Below are 19,348 nucleotides of genomic sequence, written 5' to 3' on the forward strand. Positions count from 1 at the left end.
TTAATTTAACATTAAAAATGAAGATTGTTACATTTAGAGTCGAGTTGTTGCATAGTCGGCGATGGGGGCTTAATGCCTGACAGGTTCTTATGACCTTAGCGATGGGGGCTTAATGCCCGACGGTCCAAATATGACCTTAGCGATGGGGGCTTAATGCCCTGGTGGTACCACATGCATGTTGAAGTTGTCTAAGTTGTTGTTGATGTTGTTGTTGCATTGTAGAGTCATCATAACTTAAAATAAATGATGAATGTTGTGATGATGTTGCTGCCTTGATGCTGTTGTTGCTGTCCCAATAATTATAATGATGTAAATGAAGTGAATTAAGACGAATATGCTACCTTTGAATAACTATGAAGTTGTTGATTACTTAACCTTGTTAAATGATGATTAAATGATGATATTAATGTTAGATATATGTTGTTGGTTATCTTTTATGAATTATTATTTGTTTTTAATGAATGTGAAATCTCACCCCTTCTGCTTGAAAATGTTGCCCTTCGTATGGGTAACTTGCAGGTAACCAGGACTAGCTGTGTTCGTGAGTAGACTCCTCACATTGTGCCTAGGATGCTCTGATATGTAACGGGATGGGGGTTGTCTGATGCTTGTTTTTCCTTGTTACGTATTTTATTTAATAAAAGTTGAACAATTTTTGAAGACTATTAGAGATGTTAAGTTGTGGCCTTTCAATGCCAAAGATTTTATGTGACGTTGCAAACTAAATTTCCGTTGCTTTTGATTATTGAATTTTATAAAGACAGGTTACTTAAATAATAGTATTTCCTATTATTATATTTGTTGGAAATGATGTATTGATGTATGTGATGCTCCGTTATGTTGATAAACTCTGATAATTTGTATGAAATTTTTAAGTTGGGAAAATCGGGGTGTTGCACCTGATATGGTTGTTGTCCTATGAAAAACCAATTCAAATCCATTCCCATTGTGAAGGAACATTGTTGCAGGCAGAGCTGTATTTCAGAGCTGTTTTCTTGTCTTGTAGTGTGGACACTGCAGAGTAGTGGAGATAGTGGTTGTACACTTCGTACAGTTGTACTATGTCAACGCTTTTTGAAGATAAGCATTCAAAGCCTTCAAATCTTCACAAAATGATTGTTGCTTTGTATTCCCAGTCTTCTGCATTGCTTTCGAATCCATTAGACAGCTTTTGAAGTATTAAATCTTGAATCTTCAGCTTCTTGTGATTTTCAGCTTCTGATGAAGTCGCTTCTGATGAACTTGCTTCTGATGAACTTCAGCTTCTGATGACGTCATCATCTTCAGGAACGCTTTGTCTTCAGGAGCACTTTTTGTCTTCAGGAGCACTTCTCTTCAGACGCTTTAAGCTTCCTTTTTGTTGATTTCTAAGCTCTCTTTTGTTCTTCAGAACCCATATATGATGTAAAAAAATTTACTATGGTCCTGTACACTTGAACAAATATTAGCTAGTCCAATTGACAATTTTTAATACCTTGTTATCATCAAAACTCTCAAGGTTTATTGTTAAACACATTTTGTTCCAACAAAATCTATTACGAATTTTTCTTTTTTGAAAAAAATTATATTATGAATAAGTTTGACTATTTAAAACATGAGTTCAACTTTCTTAAAAATTATTATCAAATATTATTATTTTGGGGTGCTTTATTTATGTTTTAGGTAAATAAAAATTAATGTTATTTTTTTCTTACCGATTAAGTTTAATATATTATTTTATTGCTTTATAAAAAGATATAATGATATTTGTACAACTATTTTGTGAAAAGTTTTGGGGCAACCTTCTTCTTCTTACTTCTTATTGGTCAAAAAGAATAGAGAGAAAAAAAGAGAGAGTAAATAAGAGTACAATATGAATATGAGAGAAAAAATTATCCAAAAATTATACCAAAATAGTTGTATAAATATTATTTCTCTATAAAAAAAAAGCCAATATCATTTTGCTAACTATGCGATTATGTGTTGACTGAGTGTTTGATATCCAAAGTGACTCCGACTGTGTGTGTTTTTTTTTAAGACTGTGCATTAAGTCCACACATAATTTCTGTCAACAAAAAAAAATCCACACATAATCTAACCAACGATGATTCAAAACATTGAACCATGAGCAAGCACGTACGGTCTATATAGTTTGGTTATGGAGTAGTTTTGCCTCACTTTTTGAATAGTTTAAAGTAATTGAACTATGATACATAAATTCTTCGTGTCAATGTTAATTATACTTGTAGCTGCATGAGCCAAAAAAAGTGGAAAACCCATAGTGTGTGTTTGGTTGAATTGTGGCCAATAGTCACCGTGAATTTAGAGCTCTTTTAATGTAGTCTTCAGTTCTTTTAAAGCTAATATAGTGTACGGTTTAATGTGATTTATCTTTTTTACGTCTAAGTGAACACAACATTTGATACACATGTTCTAGCAATAAACCAATATTAATACCAAATATTAATCAAATCCATACAAAAAAGTTACAACCATTAATGATCATACTACTTCTCATCTACCATTTGTCGCATAAAATGCATATCTATTGATACCTTCTGAGATCCATCATCCATGAAGCTTGCCAGTAAATATTTGATAAATTTTGTCAGCATATTTAACAAATGTGAGCTTGCCGTGAATGAGCATAAAGTTTGTAGGAGATGCAATATCTGTCTCAATCTTTTCCTTCTACTTAGGTATATGGACACATATTCACGAAAAATGGTTTGGGTAATCCTGAATTTGATCGTGAGGTAAGTATAAATTAAGTCATCAAGAATTGTTACACTTAAAAACCGATCACAATTCTTTCAAGAGAAATTCTTACATGAACTCTTACCTAAGAGATCATTCTTACACCCAACCAATTAAAATCAAACATCTCATTAAAATAATAAAAATAATTAATATCATAATTTTTAATATTTCTCTCTCATTTTTCCACTTTCTTTAACCAACAAAAACCACCCACCACCATTTATTGTTTCCATTTCCTTAATTAAAATCACATTTTTTTTTAAAGTTAATAACATGTGTCATATTTTTATTGGTTGGGTGTAAGAATAATCTCTTAGGTAAGAGTTCATGTAAGAATTTCTCTTATTTCAAATGATTCATTATTTGATAAAGCTTATTAATCACTTGTGCATAATTATATATCATTTGATTTCAATATCCTATCTATTTATTACAAGTTTGATGAGACTAAGACTCTCTCAATTGGAGATGTTTTGATCCGGCATTTGTTAGCGCTCTCCGTGAATAAAATTGAACAACAATGATTTTTTTTTTTGTGTGAAGACAAACAATGATTTATGAAACGTAATAAACTAATTAATGTAGATAAAATACATATATGTATCATATAATTAATAACAAAAATAATTAATTTTGTCACAAAAAAAAACAAAAATAATTAATTATATGACGAGCGGACACATATTAAAAAAATAATATTGTTCTTAATTTATTTAAAGCTAAAGCTAAGGGAATTAAAAGCTCCCATGCAATTGAGAAATAAGAGAGATTGATTTAATTAATTAAGAAAAGAAGCCTAAGCAAAAACTATATTCAATATTGAATCAAGATGCCAAGCATGCTTCCCAGAACCTCCTATTCTTTTCCATCTCATCCATCGATTCATGCCCTAAATCAAAAGACACATAGCATTTCTTCTTATGTTGATCATGTATCTCATTTTTCTTATCATCATCATCATCATCATCTTCACTACAATATGATGTTCCATAAACAACATCTTTCTCCTCCTTATTATCTTCTAATCTCTTCTCATCTTCATCATCATCATCACAACATGACTGATCATGCTCATTGACAGCAGATCCATCATAGCTGCAAGACATAGAATCGTCATTATCATCATCATACACTGATCTGGCTATGTCACAATCCATATTGATATTAGGATCACAAATATCAGCTTCAGAATCACCCGTGGCTTCATAAAGACCACAAGAGAAAAAATCACCACTGTTTTTCTTCCTATCCATCGATCTAGTAGTTATCAATATGAAACTACTTTTTTGTTTTAGTATGATGTGTTAGAATCCTAGAATATAATAAGTGCTCTATAGTATTGTTTGAAAAAAGGAAAGAGAAGAAAAAAAGAAACAAAATAAACGTGGGGGTCTATTGTTTGACACTTTTTGTTGACAAGAACCGACTAATGTCCCTATGCTTTAATTTATACTAGCCTCCTCCAAATTGGACTCAATTTTGTTTAGTTATTATTAAAATTAATAAGGAAAAAGATGCGGCTATGTATGAGTAAGTTGGTGAAGATTTTCTAGAAGCATGGTAACAAATGCATGCACACATTAATAGTGTTAGCCAATACACGCTCTCTTCTAGAAGACTATAAATGGTAACCACTAGAATACATGGGTAATGCTTTAACGTGAATGGATTCTCCATCCTTATCCTAACTTATCCATATTTATTTCTGCATCTAAATAGATGTTGTTGGTTACGTGATTTAACTTGATTTGGGTGGGGTGAAGAACCTTATTTCACAATATATTAATATGCGACGGTTAGAACGGTGAACTTAAAAGATTGGATGTTAAAAATAATCATTGATCTAATAATAAACAAAATTAATAGTCAAGTTTATTATGGTTTTTGTCTTTATATTAATTAATAGATTTTTTTTTGGTACATTTAATAGATTTCTTTTATCATATTAAAAAATATATAATAAAAAATTTAGATGAGTAGAGTTTCGAAGTCTATCAAATTGCGATCATTCATTAAAAATGTTTTCTCATGGATAATAAATATTGAACACATAATATTGCAAACCGACTTAACCAATCTTCATTGTTTCATATCACATTGAATCGTTGATCATTATATTTGTTTATTATTAAATTATCGATTACTTTTTAATTTCACCATGATGGATCGATGTTTTTCATTTGTGCTAATCGTAATATATATTAAAAATGTATGTTAGAAAATGTCAACCCGTCAAATTAATCTCAGTTACCTTGATAGACCAGTCTCTACAATTAGGATATCTTGGTTTACTGAAAAAATGAGATATTGTTTCGAAGAGTAGATGATAACATATGCTTTGTTGGGAAAGTGAAGATGGATGATGATTACATATCAATATCAAAGTGAGCTTTGGATAAGGGTCCTTCGTGAGTCATGTCTTTTTGGTAGAAACTGGAAAGACATTTGCGATTTGGATTTAGGCTTAGGAGAGTCATCTCTAAACTGGTGAAAACAACTTCATAATTCCATGGCAGTATTAACATTGTTGATTCACATTATTAATTGAGAAAATGCAACATGTGTGAATGAAATAGGTTTCAAAATTTGAGTCACTTTCTCTACATATGTGCATAGTGGAAACATTTACTACTCATAGAGAAGGGTTTGTTAAGTTGAGTGTGTCTGCAGACCAATCGTGGTAACATGTATGCTACTTCAAAGCAGCGGGTTACAGGTGACCCATATTATTTACGTATGAGCATTCCTAAGACATTTGAAAAATATATATTTGTTGGATGAATTCTAACTTAAAAGATGAGCCTCTCCAGCTGTCCAATCATGGACTCTCCCATGGTATGGGATGTAAAGATCTTAATTGTTGATTCACATTTGTTAATTGAGATAATGCAACATGTGTGAATGAAATTCAGGTAAACTTCGTTCGTGTAGGTTTCAAAATTTAAAACACTTACTGCACATATATGCATGGTGGAAAGATTTACTGTCGATAAAGAAGGGCTTGCTAGGATGACCACGTCTGCATGTTGATCGTGGTAACATTTATGTCACTTCTTCGGAGTTGCGGGTTACGGGTAACTCATGTCAAGATGCAGAGAAACCTAATCTTGATGTTGTTCATGATATGGGAGGCAATGATGCAGTGGAAGATGAATTTTCTGGTCGTCTCAGTGACACTTTTGTTCCTGAGACATGTGCAGGCCACATTGCCTAGGGGTGTTCATCGATCTGGATAACCCATTCAACCCGGTGATTCAAACCAACTCAAGCCACATTTTTTTCAAAGTGGTTCAAGTTCGTGTCTAATCTAATCAAACACAATGATTTGGTTTGAGTAACGAGTTTATGATTCCAAATTTGTGAACACACGAAACCAACCTGTTCAACACAAAAATTGTTAAATATTTTATTTCTAATAATATAGTTTAAGATTTTTATGTAAATTTAAATGTTAAACTTTAAAATAGTAAAATTTATTCTAAATGTTAGAATTTTCAAGAAATGGAATGTCATTTAAGTGTCTTTGCGAGTTTAACTCAATTGGTAGAACATTGCATAACATATGCAAGGTCAAAGTTCGAATTCAGACACTCCACTTATTCACTTCAGACACTCCACTTATTCACTTTAAGAGGTGAATTTCTAGTCAATAGACTAATTGGCAAAAAAAAACGTCATTTAACTTTTTAAGTATATATTTTTTAGGAATTTTAAAAGAGTTATATCTAATGACTTGTTGATCAAACACAACCCGCTCATCTTCGTATTGGGACCCAAGTTGATCCGCGGACACTCCTAACGTGGACAGTCGACTTTGAGATGAAGTGATAACATATTGTTAAAATTTATGTTGTGTTTCTTGTCAAAATAACTTAACATATATATTTACATTTATTTTAGGATTAAGGGGAACTACAAATCTTTAGCGACGGAAAAAGCTGAATGATGTTGTCATTCATCATGCAAAGGTTGGACGATTAGTCGAAGTATTGGGAATCCCACGGATGGTGAAACTCAGCTATGAGTTGATCGGTGAGAGGCCAATTTCTACTTTCAAAGATTGGTGGCACTAGGACACCAACACTTTCTATCTTCAGGTGGGAACAATGACCGTTACGCTTGGGGATGTATAATTCGTGTCACATATACCCATCATGGAGGCATTCTTCATAATCACTGGCTTTGACAAGGAACAGGATGGAGGCATTCTTCATAATCACTGGCTTTGACAAGGAACAGACTACAACGTATTAGCATATCTATTGGGAGTTTCCTTACATTGTGCTCACTGCTTAGGCTGAGTTTGGTGTAACAAACTTGTTACTCTTGGCAACTAACGGAGTCGCATTGTAGCGAGCAACATTGGGAGGAGGTTTAGGGATGCTTTTTATATATTTTTTTCTGGTTGGGTCCACACTCTTCATTGACAAGAGGGCATTCACAGTAAAAGTTGCATGTTTAGAGTGTTTTTGAGACCTTGTTAGTTGTAAAGATACAAGTGTTGGTGCCCTGACACGCTTGTATAAAAAATTTACGCAAGGCAATCCTTCATCAAATTGGTACGCTTTCGGGTTACCTAACCCTTTTGTAGGTATCAATGTTGTTACTTTTTTTGTTGTTGTTTTGTTTAGATAAGTAATACAATTAAGTGTAAACGCGTGTGTGTTTTTTGTCTCCCATATATTTCGCTCAACTGATTTCAACTAAGAGATAAGGAGTTAGAGTTCCTAGGTTTAAACCCGGAAGGAGTAAATATCAATCTAACAATTAATTACTAACATTTACCATTCAAGAAAAAAAAAATATATCTACAATCATAAGTCTACCAACATTTCCCTACTTATACCCTGACTGTTGTAGACTACAGCTGAGATATGTTGAGCTATTACCCGGATCCATTTAAATGGAAGCAAAGGAAGGCCAATGGTCTAGTGATTTCTATTCAGATTCTTGACAATGGTCTGGTAATTTCTTTTCGACAGACTATTGATAATTTGACCGATGATACAAACAGAATTTTATTTTCATGATTCCAGGGGGGCTGGTTTTCCTTCAATCTCTTGCTGCTTTCAGCATTCAAAACCTCAACACCAACGCCTGAAATAGTTAAAAACCAAAAGCTTAAGGTTACAACAGTGAAGTCAAGATACATTTTTGCATGCTGAAGAGTCAAGACTACATGGTTTAGTAAATTTGAAAGGCAGTGATATATCATTTGCTCTTTATTTTTACAGTCACAAAGTGGTCAGTAAGACCTCATAAACCTTGACATTCTAGCCACCATGGCAACAACATATCATAATTCAAGTATCGATCAATAATATTAATAATTTCTCACTAACGTGAGCAAATGCTACTGAACTAGTTGTGTGTAATTTTCAAATATTGTGCATAACATTGACAAGAAAGCCAAATATGTTTTCAAACTACTCTTTCTATCAATGTATAATACAACTGCATGCCTTTTATTAATAGAGATCGTATAAACTTAATTGGAGAGTCAAGAGAAGAGATAAAAAAAAGCTTAGGAAACACGATTTTCGCATATAACAAAGCCTAGGAAATACATAAAATTCTTCTTAAGCTTGAAGCAAAATTTTATTACAGTCACAACCTCGTAATAGAGTATGATGGAATATCGTCTTCGGTGGTGTGGTAATGTATGGATAAAGGAAAGACTGTCAAGTATCGATAATAAGAGTAAAGACTAGATAAGGGATAATAAAATAGTTTTCAGAGAAAGCTAAAGAAACTACAAACAAAAAATCAAGTGTAATTTAGTAGTAAATATCTTCCAACCAAATACATGGCATATATAACATGATTTTATAGTGACGATTAATTCATATTGTTGATCCCAACCAATAAGAAAAGACTTAATAAAAGGAAAAGACTTTGTTGCAGCTGTTTACTCAATTTCTACTAAGCTCTACTAGTATCTTTATGTTTACCCCATTGTATTACACAAACTCCCCCAAAAACCATTATCTCAACCCACACATCATTCTCTGCAGAGAATGCACAATTAAATCCAACAATAAAAAATGCAGAGCAAGTTGGGTAAGTACTGAAAAAAACTTTGGTAGTCCATATTCCAGAAATCTAGAGTGTAAAAGCAAGTGACAAAACAGGCAAATCCATATATTTACCAACACATTAATAGAATTTGTCCCAAGACGTGGCAAGGATAATTCAATAAAAACATTCCATGAGTAGAGTATTGAGGCAATCCTCACAAGCCAACAGATTATTTTGACAGTATGCTATAATGCAAATGAACTCAAGTCTAGTTTTAAAAGAAAGTGTCAATGTTGATAATCAAAAGAACAAACATTGCAGTCATACCTTTGAAACCATGACCCATTTGCCATTCATCCAGTCCTGATGCAGCCTCAGCTGGGAATGCTGAAACTCAATTTCCTCATCGGAGTTCCTGAAAAAAACAATATACTTGGAGTCCCCAAGAACTTTCGAAACAACACCAACCCACCACCCATCATTATAATAAGCATCAACTTCATCAAGAACTTCAAACTGAGCAACTTCAGCAGTTTTTGGTGGACGAGGCCTCATTTGCAGGATATCAACATCCTCTCTCAGGAGACTTGAATCCTCATCCAGCAGACTATCATACTCGACAACAAACTTACCTTCTCCCTTCACCTCAACAAGTGTGCCACAAAACCAAGCTCCTTTAAAACCCTCTTCATCACTACAAACCTCAACCAATGTCCCTGGCTTAACCTCAAAATTCACATTCTCTTCCGTCACAGTTTCATCAACCTTCACCATCACCTTTTTCTTGATGTCACTATCATCCTATAATATTAATAATTAACAAACAATATCACCATTCACAACATTTAATTGCAAGCAAATTAAGTTAAATAACAATAACATAGGACCTTGTTTGGATTGTCTTATTTGAGCTTATCTACTAGCATAAGTTTTGTGAAACTGTCATGGAAAACTTATGAAAACAGCTTCTAACATTTTTCACAAGCTTTTTTCAGCTTATTTTCATAAGTTCTCCAATATAGCTTATAAAAACAGCTTATAGCATATACAAACACAATTTAGCTTCACTTTATCTTTTTCTATAAAGATAGCTTATGTAAGCTTATGCATAAGCGCTTATCATAATAAGCTGTTCATCCAAACAAGCCCATACTAAGTCATGCAACCCTAAAATTCAATCTAAACACGATAAACAACAGAAATTAACCCTAGAATTCAAACCCTAGCATACCTGTTGTGGAAAAGGTGGGACCCATTTTTCATGCATCCATTCACGGTGAAGTCTGAGCTCCTCCTTGTTGAACACGATCTGCTCCTTGGAGACTCTGAAATACACAGCAAATCTTCCATCCTCCAATTCCTCGGTAATGTGACCCTCCCACCACCCGTCATTGTGATACGCATCAACTTCATCGCCGAATTTGAACACCCGGTTAGTCTCCGTCGGAAGAACTGGTCGGAGCTGGTGAAGCTTGAGTGATTCTTTGAGACGCTTTGTACCTGCTTCATCTTCCATCAAGTTATCGTACTCGACCATGAACTTGTTGTTGGCGAGACGGCGGAAGATCTTGCCGGTGAACCATGAGCCGCGGAAACCGTCGTCGTCGGAGCTGATTTCGACTAAGGTGCCGGGTTTGAAGAATTCGGAGGCGGCGGAGGAAGAACGGGTTTGGGATTTGGGTGCCATTGGATTGGATTGTGGGATTAGGGTTTGTTTCACGATTGCAGAAATGGAAAAGAAGAAGAGTGAAGTGTGAATGAGTAAGAGTGTGTGTGTCTTTCTTTGTATAGTGTTGTTTAGCGGGAATTAAGAATGTGTTTATGGCTTTATTATGCTTGTTAATTTCATTTTCAAATCCACTGTTACTAATCTACCCTTGTTTTCATTTTCTGGAGAACGACTACCACTGCTAAATCCACTCCTTAACAACATTTTTTTCCAAATTCATTATATATCTTTTTCATTGGTTAAAATTTACGTGGGCCTTGTAACAAAAAATATTATAAGGGCCCTACCCTACCAAAATGTATGAGTTTCAAAAAAGAGAATTGCTTTTCTGATAATGAAAGTTTTCTATTCACACAAGTAAAATACTAAAATGCCTCCAGTAGTTGTTAACAACCGCTCTGCAAACCGTCGGCAGTTAACTGCCGCTGAACTCAGCGGTAGTTAACTACCGCTGGAAACCTTCTCAAAGTCATTGTTGTTCAAGACCTTATCCTTGTTCTTAAATATAGATATGATGCCTTTTTTACTCAGGAGGCATTAACATAAGCTGTTTCTTCATTATTCTAGTATTTATATTCATGCAAAATCCTATTTTCTAGAGGATGAGTCTTTGCGCTTACTTAATTCTGATTTGGGGTTTGTCAAATATGAATTTTTGTTAATAATTGTTTTAATTCCTGTCAAGTATCGAATATTCCTATCAAGTATTGTTTTACTCCAATGTTTTCCCCACCACTATGTGGTCTATAATGTATGAATAAAGTATTTATAGTGTGACCAATGTTACTAGCCAAACAACATTGCCTACAGTGTGTAATCTATATTCGGCTAATTTTCACGAGTGTTGCGTGATAACTCCCTTGGTAGTGGAATCGAGGCGCCCTACGTTAGACTTCAACTTTCTCTCCTCGGCATGATCTGTTGACAAGGTCACTTTGTGTGCAGCTCCACTAAAGATTATGCCTCTTCCCTACTTCCTTTAAATGGTTATTGGCGTTGAGAGCAAAGATTGTGGGTAATGCGGCATAGTATCGTCCCAATATGCTTTTAACTCAATTCTGAGCCTTTGATGATCCACATTCCGAGTTAGTGGCTATGAGAAAGAATCAGATGTCTCACTTGGCTGCTCTGACGTCATATATCCTTCACTAGACTGAGGGACCTCCTCGCCTAGTTGCTTAATCGCTTATTTGTCGAGTTCGGCTAACAATATAATTAGTTTTAGGTGCAAACGAAAACTTATAGTCCTTTTATTTTTTGAATGACAAATATTAATTGTTATATTAATATTTTTCACCCTTCTCACGATTCGAACATTGGACTGTTAACTCCTTAACTCCTTAATCTCTTGGCTCAACCAAGTAAGCTACACATTCCCCCCACATGTAGTCCCTTAAGTTTTCCCACACGTGCACATATGTAGGATCTTTAATATGTCTTAGAAACTATTAGTCTCTTTAGCTTTCTCAAGTTTACTTCGTTGTATAATATGACAGTTCAGCCCTTCAGTATAGAAGCTGAAATGATATTAGAGTAGGGATAGTGTAAGTCAAGGTAAAAAAATTGGCATTTCATATACCCTTTGTAAAAAGTGAAAACAGACATGTAAAAGTTATTGGAGCAGGGACACTTAAATAACTTTGGTAGTTACTTGATTTCTTAGATATATATATTTGATTGATTAAAAGCTAATTTTTTAAAGATAACTTTAAGGGAAATGTTAACTTGTGCTCTCAAGGCACAAGTTAATGATTCAAATATAGAAAAAACTTATTGGAATTTGTGCATTGCATTTAATATTTAACTTTTTAATCATTTAAATGCACAAAATTTTAGAGAAAGTTTAACTTTAAATATGTTGAAATTAGTGAAAATTTACATATATTGAAATCTACCAAATATGTCTTGAATTTTTTTCATTAGTTAATTTTTTTTTGTTGACAAAAACAAAATGATATTCATTCATTTAAATCGAGAGATTACATCATTCAACACCGCTAAAAACGTAAAGGTTGAATCAGCGAACAAACTCACAACATCCAAGTTAATAACATATAACGGCATAATGCCTACAAAAATATATGATAAAATTAAAGTGACCGGAATATCCATGACATCCGGATCTGCAACGTTGACGCTCAAATCTTTGATTGAATCATCGATCTTTCAATATGAATCAAATGAACACCGCAAGAAGACGGGAAATCAAACAACGCCGTACAAGACGACGAACAACAAACCACCACACTTAGATGATGAAATCACAAAGAAAAAATCCAGATCTATGTGAAAATCACTTATTTAGATTGAAATAGAGAGAAAAATATGAAGAGGGGTGATTTCAGGTCAAGAATTGACCCAAAACCACCCCTCAATGAAGAAACTTGAAGAGAAAACTTAGAGAGAGAAAACTAGGACCGACTTGTTGGAGAGGGAGTTTTTTTTTTTTTTTTCATTAGTTAATATCACTCGCTTTATATTATAAAGTGAAATGTCTACTTTATAATATATCAACTATTATGATAACGTAAAGATTATTTGGATGCTTTATAATCTAATGCTTTTTTTTCAGAGACTAACAATCTAACGTAAAGATCAATCTAATGCTTTTTTTTTTTTTCAGAGATAACGTGTGTAACGTAATATCACTTCGCTTTATATTAATTTTTCAGAGACTAACGTGTGTAACTCAAATATTATGATAATAGTTTTTTTTGAGGGAAATATTATGATAATAGTTGATATATTAGACTTACAAACAAAATTTTCAGAGACTAAACTATACTAGGTGAGCCTAAACCGAAGGCTAGTCGGTCATCCAATTAATTGTTAGCAAATGCATACTGTTGAAGTGCTAGAGAATGGTGCTGTAGCAGTGACATAAAACACATAGTAGAGAGGGAAATTATACTCACCTCCCTTGAGGTTTTCTTAAAAGGCACCAACATCCCCTCTAGTTTTTAATTAAACACCAACCTCACTTAAATTTTATCCAAAGTGACAAACACATCCTTTTGGATTAACAGAGTTAGATTACCATTAGTCGCCTTTCCATTATCATATACCTTCACTTTGCATCGTACCAGTGTGCCACACTACCTACATAAATAATTCAATGTGACTCCATCGTCACAACGTAAATTGTATGTGATCTATTTCTGAACTCTTCTTAATACTAACTTCGGAGATATTTCACCTTGGTAATATTTGTTTAATGTTTTTCTTGTAAACGTCGTTGCAGATTCAAAAAAATTATGGGAATTTACAATTGCTTCATCTTCTTAATATTGCTTGGGAGGGCTGCATTTGTCTTTCTCTTTCCCCTCTCTGCACTTGCCAATTATATGTATAGGCGGCACTGAAAAAACACTGGGTATTACATTCGAACACCATGTTTTATGACATACTTTTAGTTTCACAGTTGCTTGAGAAAATAATTTTTTGTTGATTCTAAAGTTGGAAAATGAAAAAAAATGGTAGGACTAAGAGAGAGAGAGAGAGACAATGACCGAAGCCTGGAGGTGAATGAAAATGGAAGGACAACTAACGGTAAACTAACTCTGTTAATTCAAAGGGGTGTGTTTGTCACTTTAGATAAAATTTAAGGGAAGTTAGTGTCTAATTGAAAACTATAGGGGTGTTAGTGCTTTTTAAGAAGGTCTTGTTAATGAGTGCCCCCGGGGCACTCTTTAAGAATTCCAAAAGAAGAAATTAATTTATAAAAAAGTCAAATATTTCGATTTCTGAAGCATTGATTACAAATATTTTCATGATAAGTTACCATTTAAAGGCCTTAACTAATTCCCGGGGGCACTGGTTAACATTTCCCTTTTAAAGAAAACCTCAAGGGAGTAAGTGTAATTTCCCCGAGAACATATAGAACAAGACACTCTAAAAACTATGGTGGTCATGGAGGTGTTCGAAATGAGTTGTGGCGCCATCAATAGGACGTTTGTGTATCGATACACCAATGTTTTGGTTGTGTACCTTAAATGAAACCAGAGTGCAGCTCCTTACCTTGCTCATGTTGTAGGCCCTTGAACTTCGTTTGTTTGAAGAGAATGAATCATAAATAAATAAGAAAGAAAGAGGGGAGAAAGAGATAGGTTAAATAAATAATGAATTTTTGTATTATTTTGTACAAGAAAAATAGAAGTAAAAAAAATGAGAAAATGTTTTATATTCTCTTCATTTGTTAAAAATACAATTATACAAAATATATCAAAAACTTTTTACCAAGCATGACAATATGAGACAACCTACTCCATCTCGCCTCACCCTGCCATTAAAATGTCGAAAAAGGGGCGAGGCAGGGTGGGTCGAACATCTCATCCCGTCCAGCCACAGGTTGGTGTGTTGAATTTGTATCGATGGTTCAATCCTCCTTGTGCCATCTTTCAAGTCATATGTATATATGAGTGCATGTATTGGTAAGCGAACAGAGAGGCTTTTAAAGGTTCACAAGGTCATGTTATATATGAATGCTTGTATTGGTTTATGAATCTGCAACAAGCATTTATAAATCAAGTACATATCCTGCATCTTTCTTATATTCAAGTCTCATCTTCCAAGTCATGTGCAGAGCAATCTAAATCAAGTACATATCCTGCATCTTTCATATGTCTAATCAACAATTCTAGAACTTCACACACCTCCTTGTTTGAAGAATCAAATATATCTCCAACAACAAAACTGTAAACCTGATTTTTCAATTCAATCCAGCTCCTCCCCACCTCTTTCTTACTTTTAGTACTTCTCATTAGTTTCCTCAAGCTGGCAAAATCAGCCCAGTTACCTTCAGCAGCAGAAAAATTAGATAAGAGCACGTAAGTTCCCGCCTTATTTGGCTTCATTTCCAAAACCTTCAAAGCTGCTAATTTCTGTATACTTGGTTGTTTATATTTTTTACAAGCTCCGAGAAGGGCTACCCATATAGACTCGTCAGGCTTAAATGGCATATTCTCTATTAGTTCATAAGCTTCTTTTACCCTTCCTGCACGACTGAGTAAATCCACCACACACGCATATATGTCTCGATCCGGTGCAACGTTATAATAACTGGTCATTAACCTAAAATATCTCAGACCTTCGTCCACTAGTCCGGCGTGACTGCAAGCACTCAGAACTGCCATAAACACTATCTTATCAGGTTTAATACCTGATCCAACCATCTCATTGAACAAATCAACAGCCTCTTTTCCATGTCCATGAGCACCATACCCAATCATCATGGAAGTCCATGAGACCAAATTTGTGTGCCGCATTCCGCTAAATATTTTATTTGAATCAACTACATTTCCACATTTAGCATACATATCTATAAGGGCATTGGATAATTCCAAGTTGTTATCCAGGCCTCTATGAATGATTCCACCATGAAGCTGTTGTCCACAATACATAATTGCTAAGTTTGCACATGCAGCTATGACACTAGTAAATGTGAAGCAATTTGGACTAAAACCTTCCGACACCATTTGTGAAAATATGCAAAGAGACTCTTCAGAATCCAGTGTTTCAAATCCAGCTATCAAAGTATTCCATGTGATCGTATCTTTCTGAGTCATTTCACCGAATAATTGTTTTGCCTCAGATGTGCAACGACACCTGCAATACATGTCCAGTATGGCATTCATCACAGGAAGATTGGACTCAAATCCATGATTAATTACTGCAGCATGTACCTGCTTACCCAAGTTACTTGACCCAATTGAGGCACAAGCACTAACAGCAATTGAGAAGCTGAAGGGACTCAACTCTCCTTCCTCCTGTTCCCCATCAAAAAAGAAAACTATGTTAAACATATTTCATCTCGTGCTCGTATCAATGATTTTTTTCATTCTTTCATCAATGACTCAAACAATAAAGTATTTACAATATAAAACAGAAGCTTACCATAAACATTTGGCGAAAAACACGAAGACCACCAAACGAATCACGTCGATGAGTATACCCAGTAATCAAAGTAGTCCAAGAAACAGCATTTTTAGTTCCAATATCCTCAAAAACCAATCTTGCATTATCCATACTATCACAACAAGTAGCATACATATCCACAAGTGCATTATCAACATATATCGACGAACCTTGCGTACCAATCTTAATCGCCAACCCATGAACCAATTTCCCACACGAAAGAGCTTTCAAACTTTTACAAGCCTTCAAAACCGCAGAAACAGTGAAAGCATTCGGCTTCACCCCATCTCTAAGCATATTAGTAAACACATTCCAAGCACGGTTGTGATGATTGCAGGAGGTGTAGCCAGTGATCATGGATGTCCAGGCAATAACGTCTCTGTGAGGCATTTCGTCGAACAGTGTGTGTGCTTCTTCGAATGAGCCTTTGTCGAAATAGGACTTTATGAGATCGGTTGTTAAACCGGTTAAGTCTTTGGGATTAAAGGGTGTGTCATTTTGGATGCAGCGAAGAGAGTTTTGGACTGATAATGGAATGGGTCGGAAATTCGTTGAGGATAGTAACTTTCTGCTACATGCCATTGGCATTAACCTTGTTAACAAATGCTCAGAGCAATATTCACCAAACAAAAATGCTCAGAGCAATAACTATGATTCCCTCGTGTCCTTAATCCTATACGATAATTTTTGGAGAAAGTTTTTGTCGGAAAATTCATATTTCCACCATCTCATATTAGTCATTACGTAGTTGTGCGCGGTTTCAAATAAGTCAAACCTTGCATATATTATACATAAGCTCACGAGCACCGAATTTTGATAGGCTTGAGTACGAGTTTAATCTAAGAAAACATTTGTAAGTCCTTAGTCTCGCCTATGGTTTATCCTAAACCTATTATTTTAGTCTGACCTGTTTAAAAGTACATGGTCAAAGCCCATTTACAAACCTAATTTATATTAAATTTATTAAATAGTATCTTTTATCTACTTTTAAATAGTCTAAATCGGCCTTAAAACATACATATTTCACTGTAAGGTTAGTCTATCATCACTATAAAGCTTAAATCATTATTTGAGTTGTTCTTGTTTTTTATGTTTAATATAAATTATATTTTTATATAAATAAAAAACAAGTTTTAATAATATGAATAAACAAGTTGGTCTGTCACGTTTTGTAGGCTTTTTTGATAGTATAAGTCTGACCTATTTGCTTAAATAAGTTTTTTCAAAAGCTTAAACCTATCACTTTTTTTCAAAAAAAAACAGGTCAGGTCATGCCAAAACAAGTCATGTCATAGGTCCCGGTAGATCGACATGGCCTATTCTCAACCCTAATTGTAGTTGATGAAGTATTTAAGTCAAGTGAAATTCAATAATTAAAGTCATATTAGTGGAAAAAATGTTACATTGGTATTCTAAACTGACAACTAATTTGAGACAAAAAAAATGCTAAAGTAACAATTAAAATGAGAAGAATGAAATAGCTTTTAACGTGTATTTATTGTTTAATAGATACTCACACCGATCCAAAAAAAAACCTGCCATTTGCACACAAAAAAGTCTCAAAATAATTAATTCATTTCACTTTTCAATATAATATTGTCATACCCCAATTTTTGACCTAAGACCCATTTCATTTGTCTTTCGGCCCGGAATATTTTTTGCCTGTTAATGTACTCTCTTTAATGCTCAAGCTCTCATGAACTGTGTGGTTATGCTCATGCTCTCATGAATATCGTGATCATGCTCAGGCTCTAAAGGAGAATCTTGATGAGCAAGCAAGCAAGCAAAATATCTTAAAAAACAAGACTTGGTGACCAAGTATGCTTAAATAATTAAATAATGGTGTCTTAATGGCTAAGAAATGCAAGAACATTAACAGCAATGCATCTTGGAGAACAAGCATGAAACAGCTGTAAAAAGATAAGATATTTTTACTGTTCATGTACTTTTCACTGTTCACACACGCTCCTGGTACAAAGACAAGCTCAAGCTCATAGTGTTAAATGTTGAGGTCGAGGCTGACAAGCTCAAGCTCAGTGTACAAAACTATGGGACAATGGCAGTTTTGTAATTCCTATCAACAGCAAGGGTCTCTACACAAGAATGAACAGCTGCAGATGTTGAAGGATGAAGGTTGGCTATAAATAGAAGCTTTCTCTCAACAAAGAAGGGGAGAAGGAAAAAGGAAAAGATTTGGAGATACACTCTCAAGCCTACAATCAAGCAATAAATTCATCAAGCAATCTCAAGATCAAAAATACTCTCACGGTACAAAATCATATTTTCACATCATAAAACCAGTCACACAACCACCACTTAAACCACCACAAATCCATAACCCATCACACCCTAAACCAAACCACATCATAAACTCTATCCAAGTCCACCAAACCGATTAGAAACCTGCACAAAGCCGGTCACAGCAGAATCCATTTTCAAAAAAGGTAGTATTTCATTTTCTTAGATCCAGGTTTGACTCTAACTCTTTCAAAAATCTTGAGCTTGTCTTGCTCCACCTCAGCTTTAATTTCTAGAGCTTGAGCTTTGTCTTGCTCGACCTCAGCTTTAATTTCTAGAGCTTGAGCTTTGTCTTGCTCGACCTCAGCTTTATAACCAGGAGCTTGAGTGTGTCTAAATCATTTTCATAAATAAAATCAATCAACACAAAAAACATTTTCTGCCTAGAACTACGTAGCTTTGATTTCTCCATCGCACCTGGAGATACGTAGGAGCAAGATGAAACTCTTGTCAAGCATAATAATAAAAAACCTTTTTTTTCTCTACATTTAAACATGCAAATATATCAAATCATAAAAATATTTTCATAAACAAACCTTGATCTTAAATCAAGTGATCGCTCATTTTATTTTCTTTCTTAAACAAATCATCAATCAATTTAATTCTACTTAGGGTCATTTTTCTTTCAATATAAAAAATACAAACAAATTC

The 19,348-nt window shown here is 34.3% G+C and overlaps 3 protein-coding genes across 3 annotated transcripts; all 3 read right to left on the minus strand.

The window, feature by feature from the left end:
- Positions 1-3,491: 3,491 nt before the first annotated feature.
- LOC146957355 (uncharacterized) lies at positions 3,492-4,154 on the minus strand. The gene has a single exon (XM_085736061.1). It carries the CDS (start codon positions 3,990-3,992, stop codon positions 3,564-3,566), a length of 429 nt encoding a protein of 142 aa, XP_085592187.1. The 5' UTR covers positions 3,993-4,154; the 3' UTR covers positions 3,492-3,563.
- Positions 4,155-7,457: 3,303 nt separating this feature from the next.
- On the minus strand, positions 7,458-10,516 carry LOC146957356 (agenet domain-containing protein). Its single transcript, XM_085736037.1, has 3 exons — positions 9,989-10,516; positions 9,085-9,558; positions 7,458-7,836 (listed from the first exon to the last, which is right to left on the minus strand). The coding sequence occupies exons 1-3, from the start codon at positions 10,442-10,444 to the stop codon at positions 7,816-7,818; spliced, it is 951 nt and encodes a 316-aa protein (XP_085592163.1). The 5' UTR covers positions 10,445-10,516; the 3' UTR covers positions 7,458-7,815.
- Positions 10,517-14,574: 4,058 nt separating this feature from the next.
- PGN (Tetratricopeptide repeat (TPR)-like superfamily protein) lies at positions 14,575-17,284 on the minus strand. The gene is made up of 2 exons (XM_085736068.1): positions 16,379-17,284; positions 14,575-16,251 (listed from the first exon to the last, which is right to left on the minus strand). Exons 1-2 carry the CDS (start codon positions 16,985-16,987, stop codon positions 15,040-15,042), a joined length of 1,821 nt encoding a protein of 606 aa, XP_085592194.1. The 5' UTR covers positions 16,988-17,284; the 3' UTR covers positions 14,575-15,039.
- Between the last annotated feature and the right edge of the window lie 2,064 nt (positions 17,285-19,348).

The sequence above is a fragment of the Medicago sativa genome, chromosome 1 (genome assembly GCF_051527215.1).
Source record: "Medicago sativa cultivar Bolivia chromosome 1, Bolivia_mono, whole genome shotgun sequence".
NCBI lineage: Eukaryota > Viridiplantae > Streptophyta > Magnoliopsida > Fabales > Fabaceae > Medicago > Medicago sativa.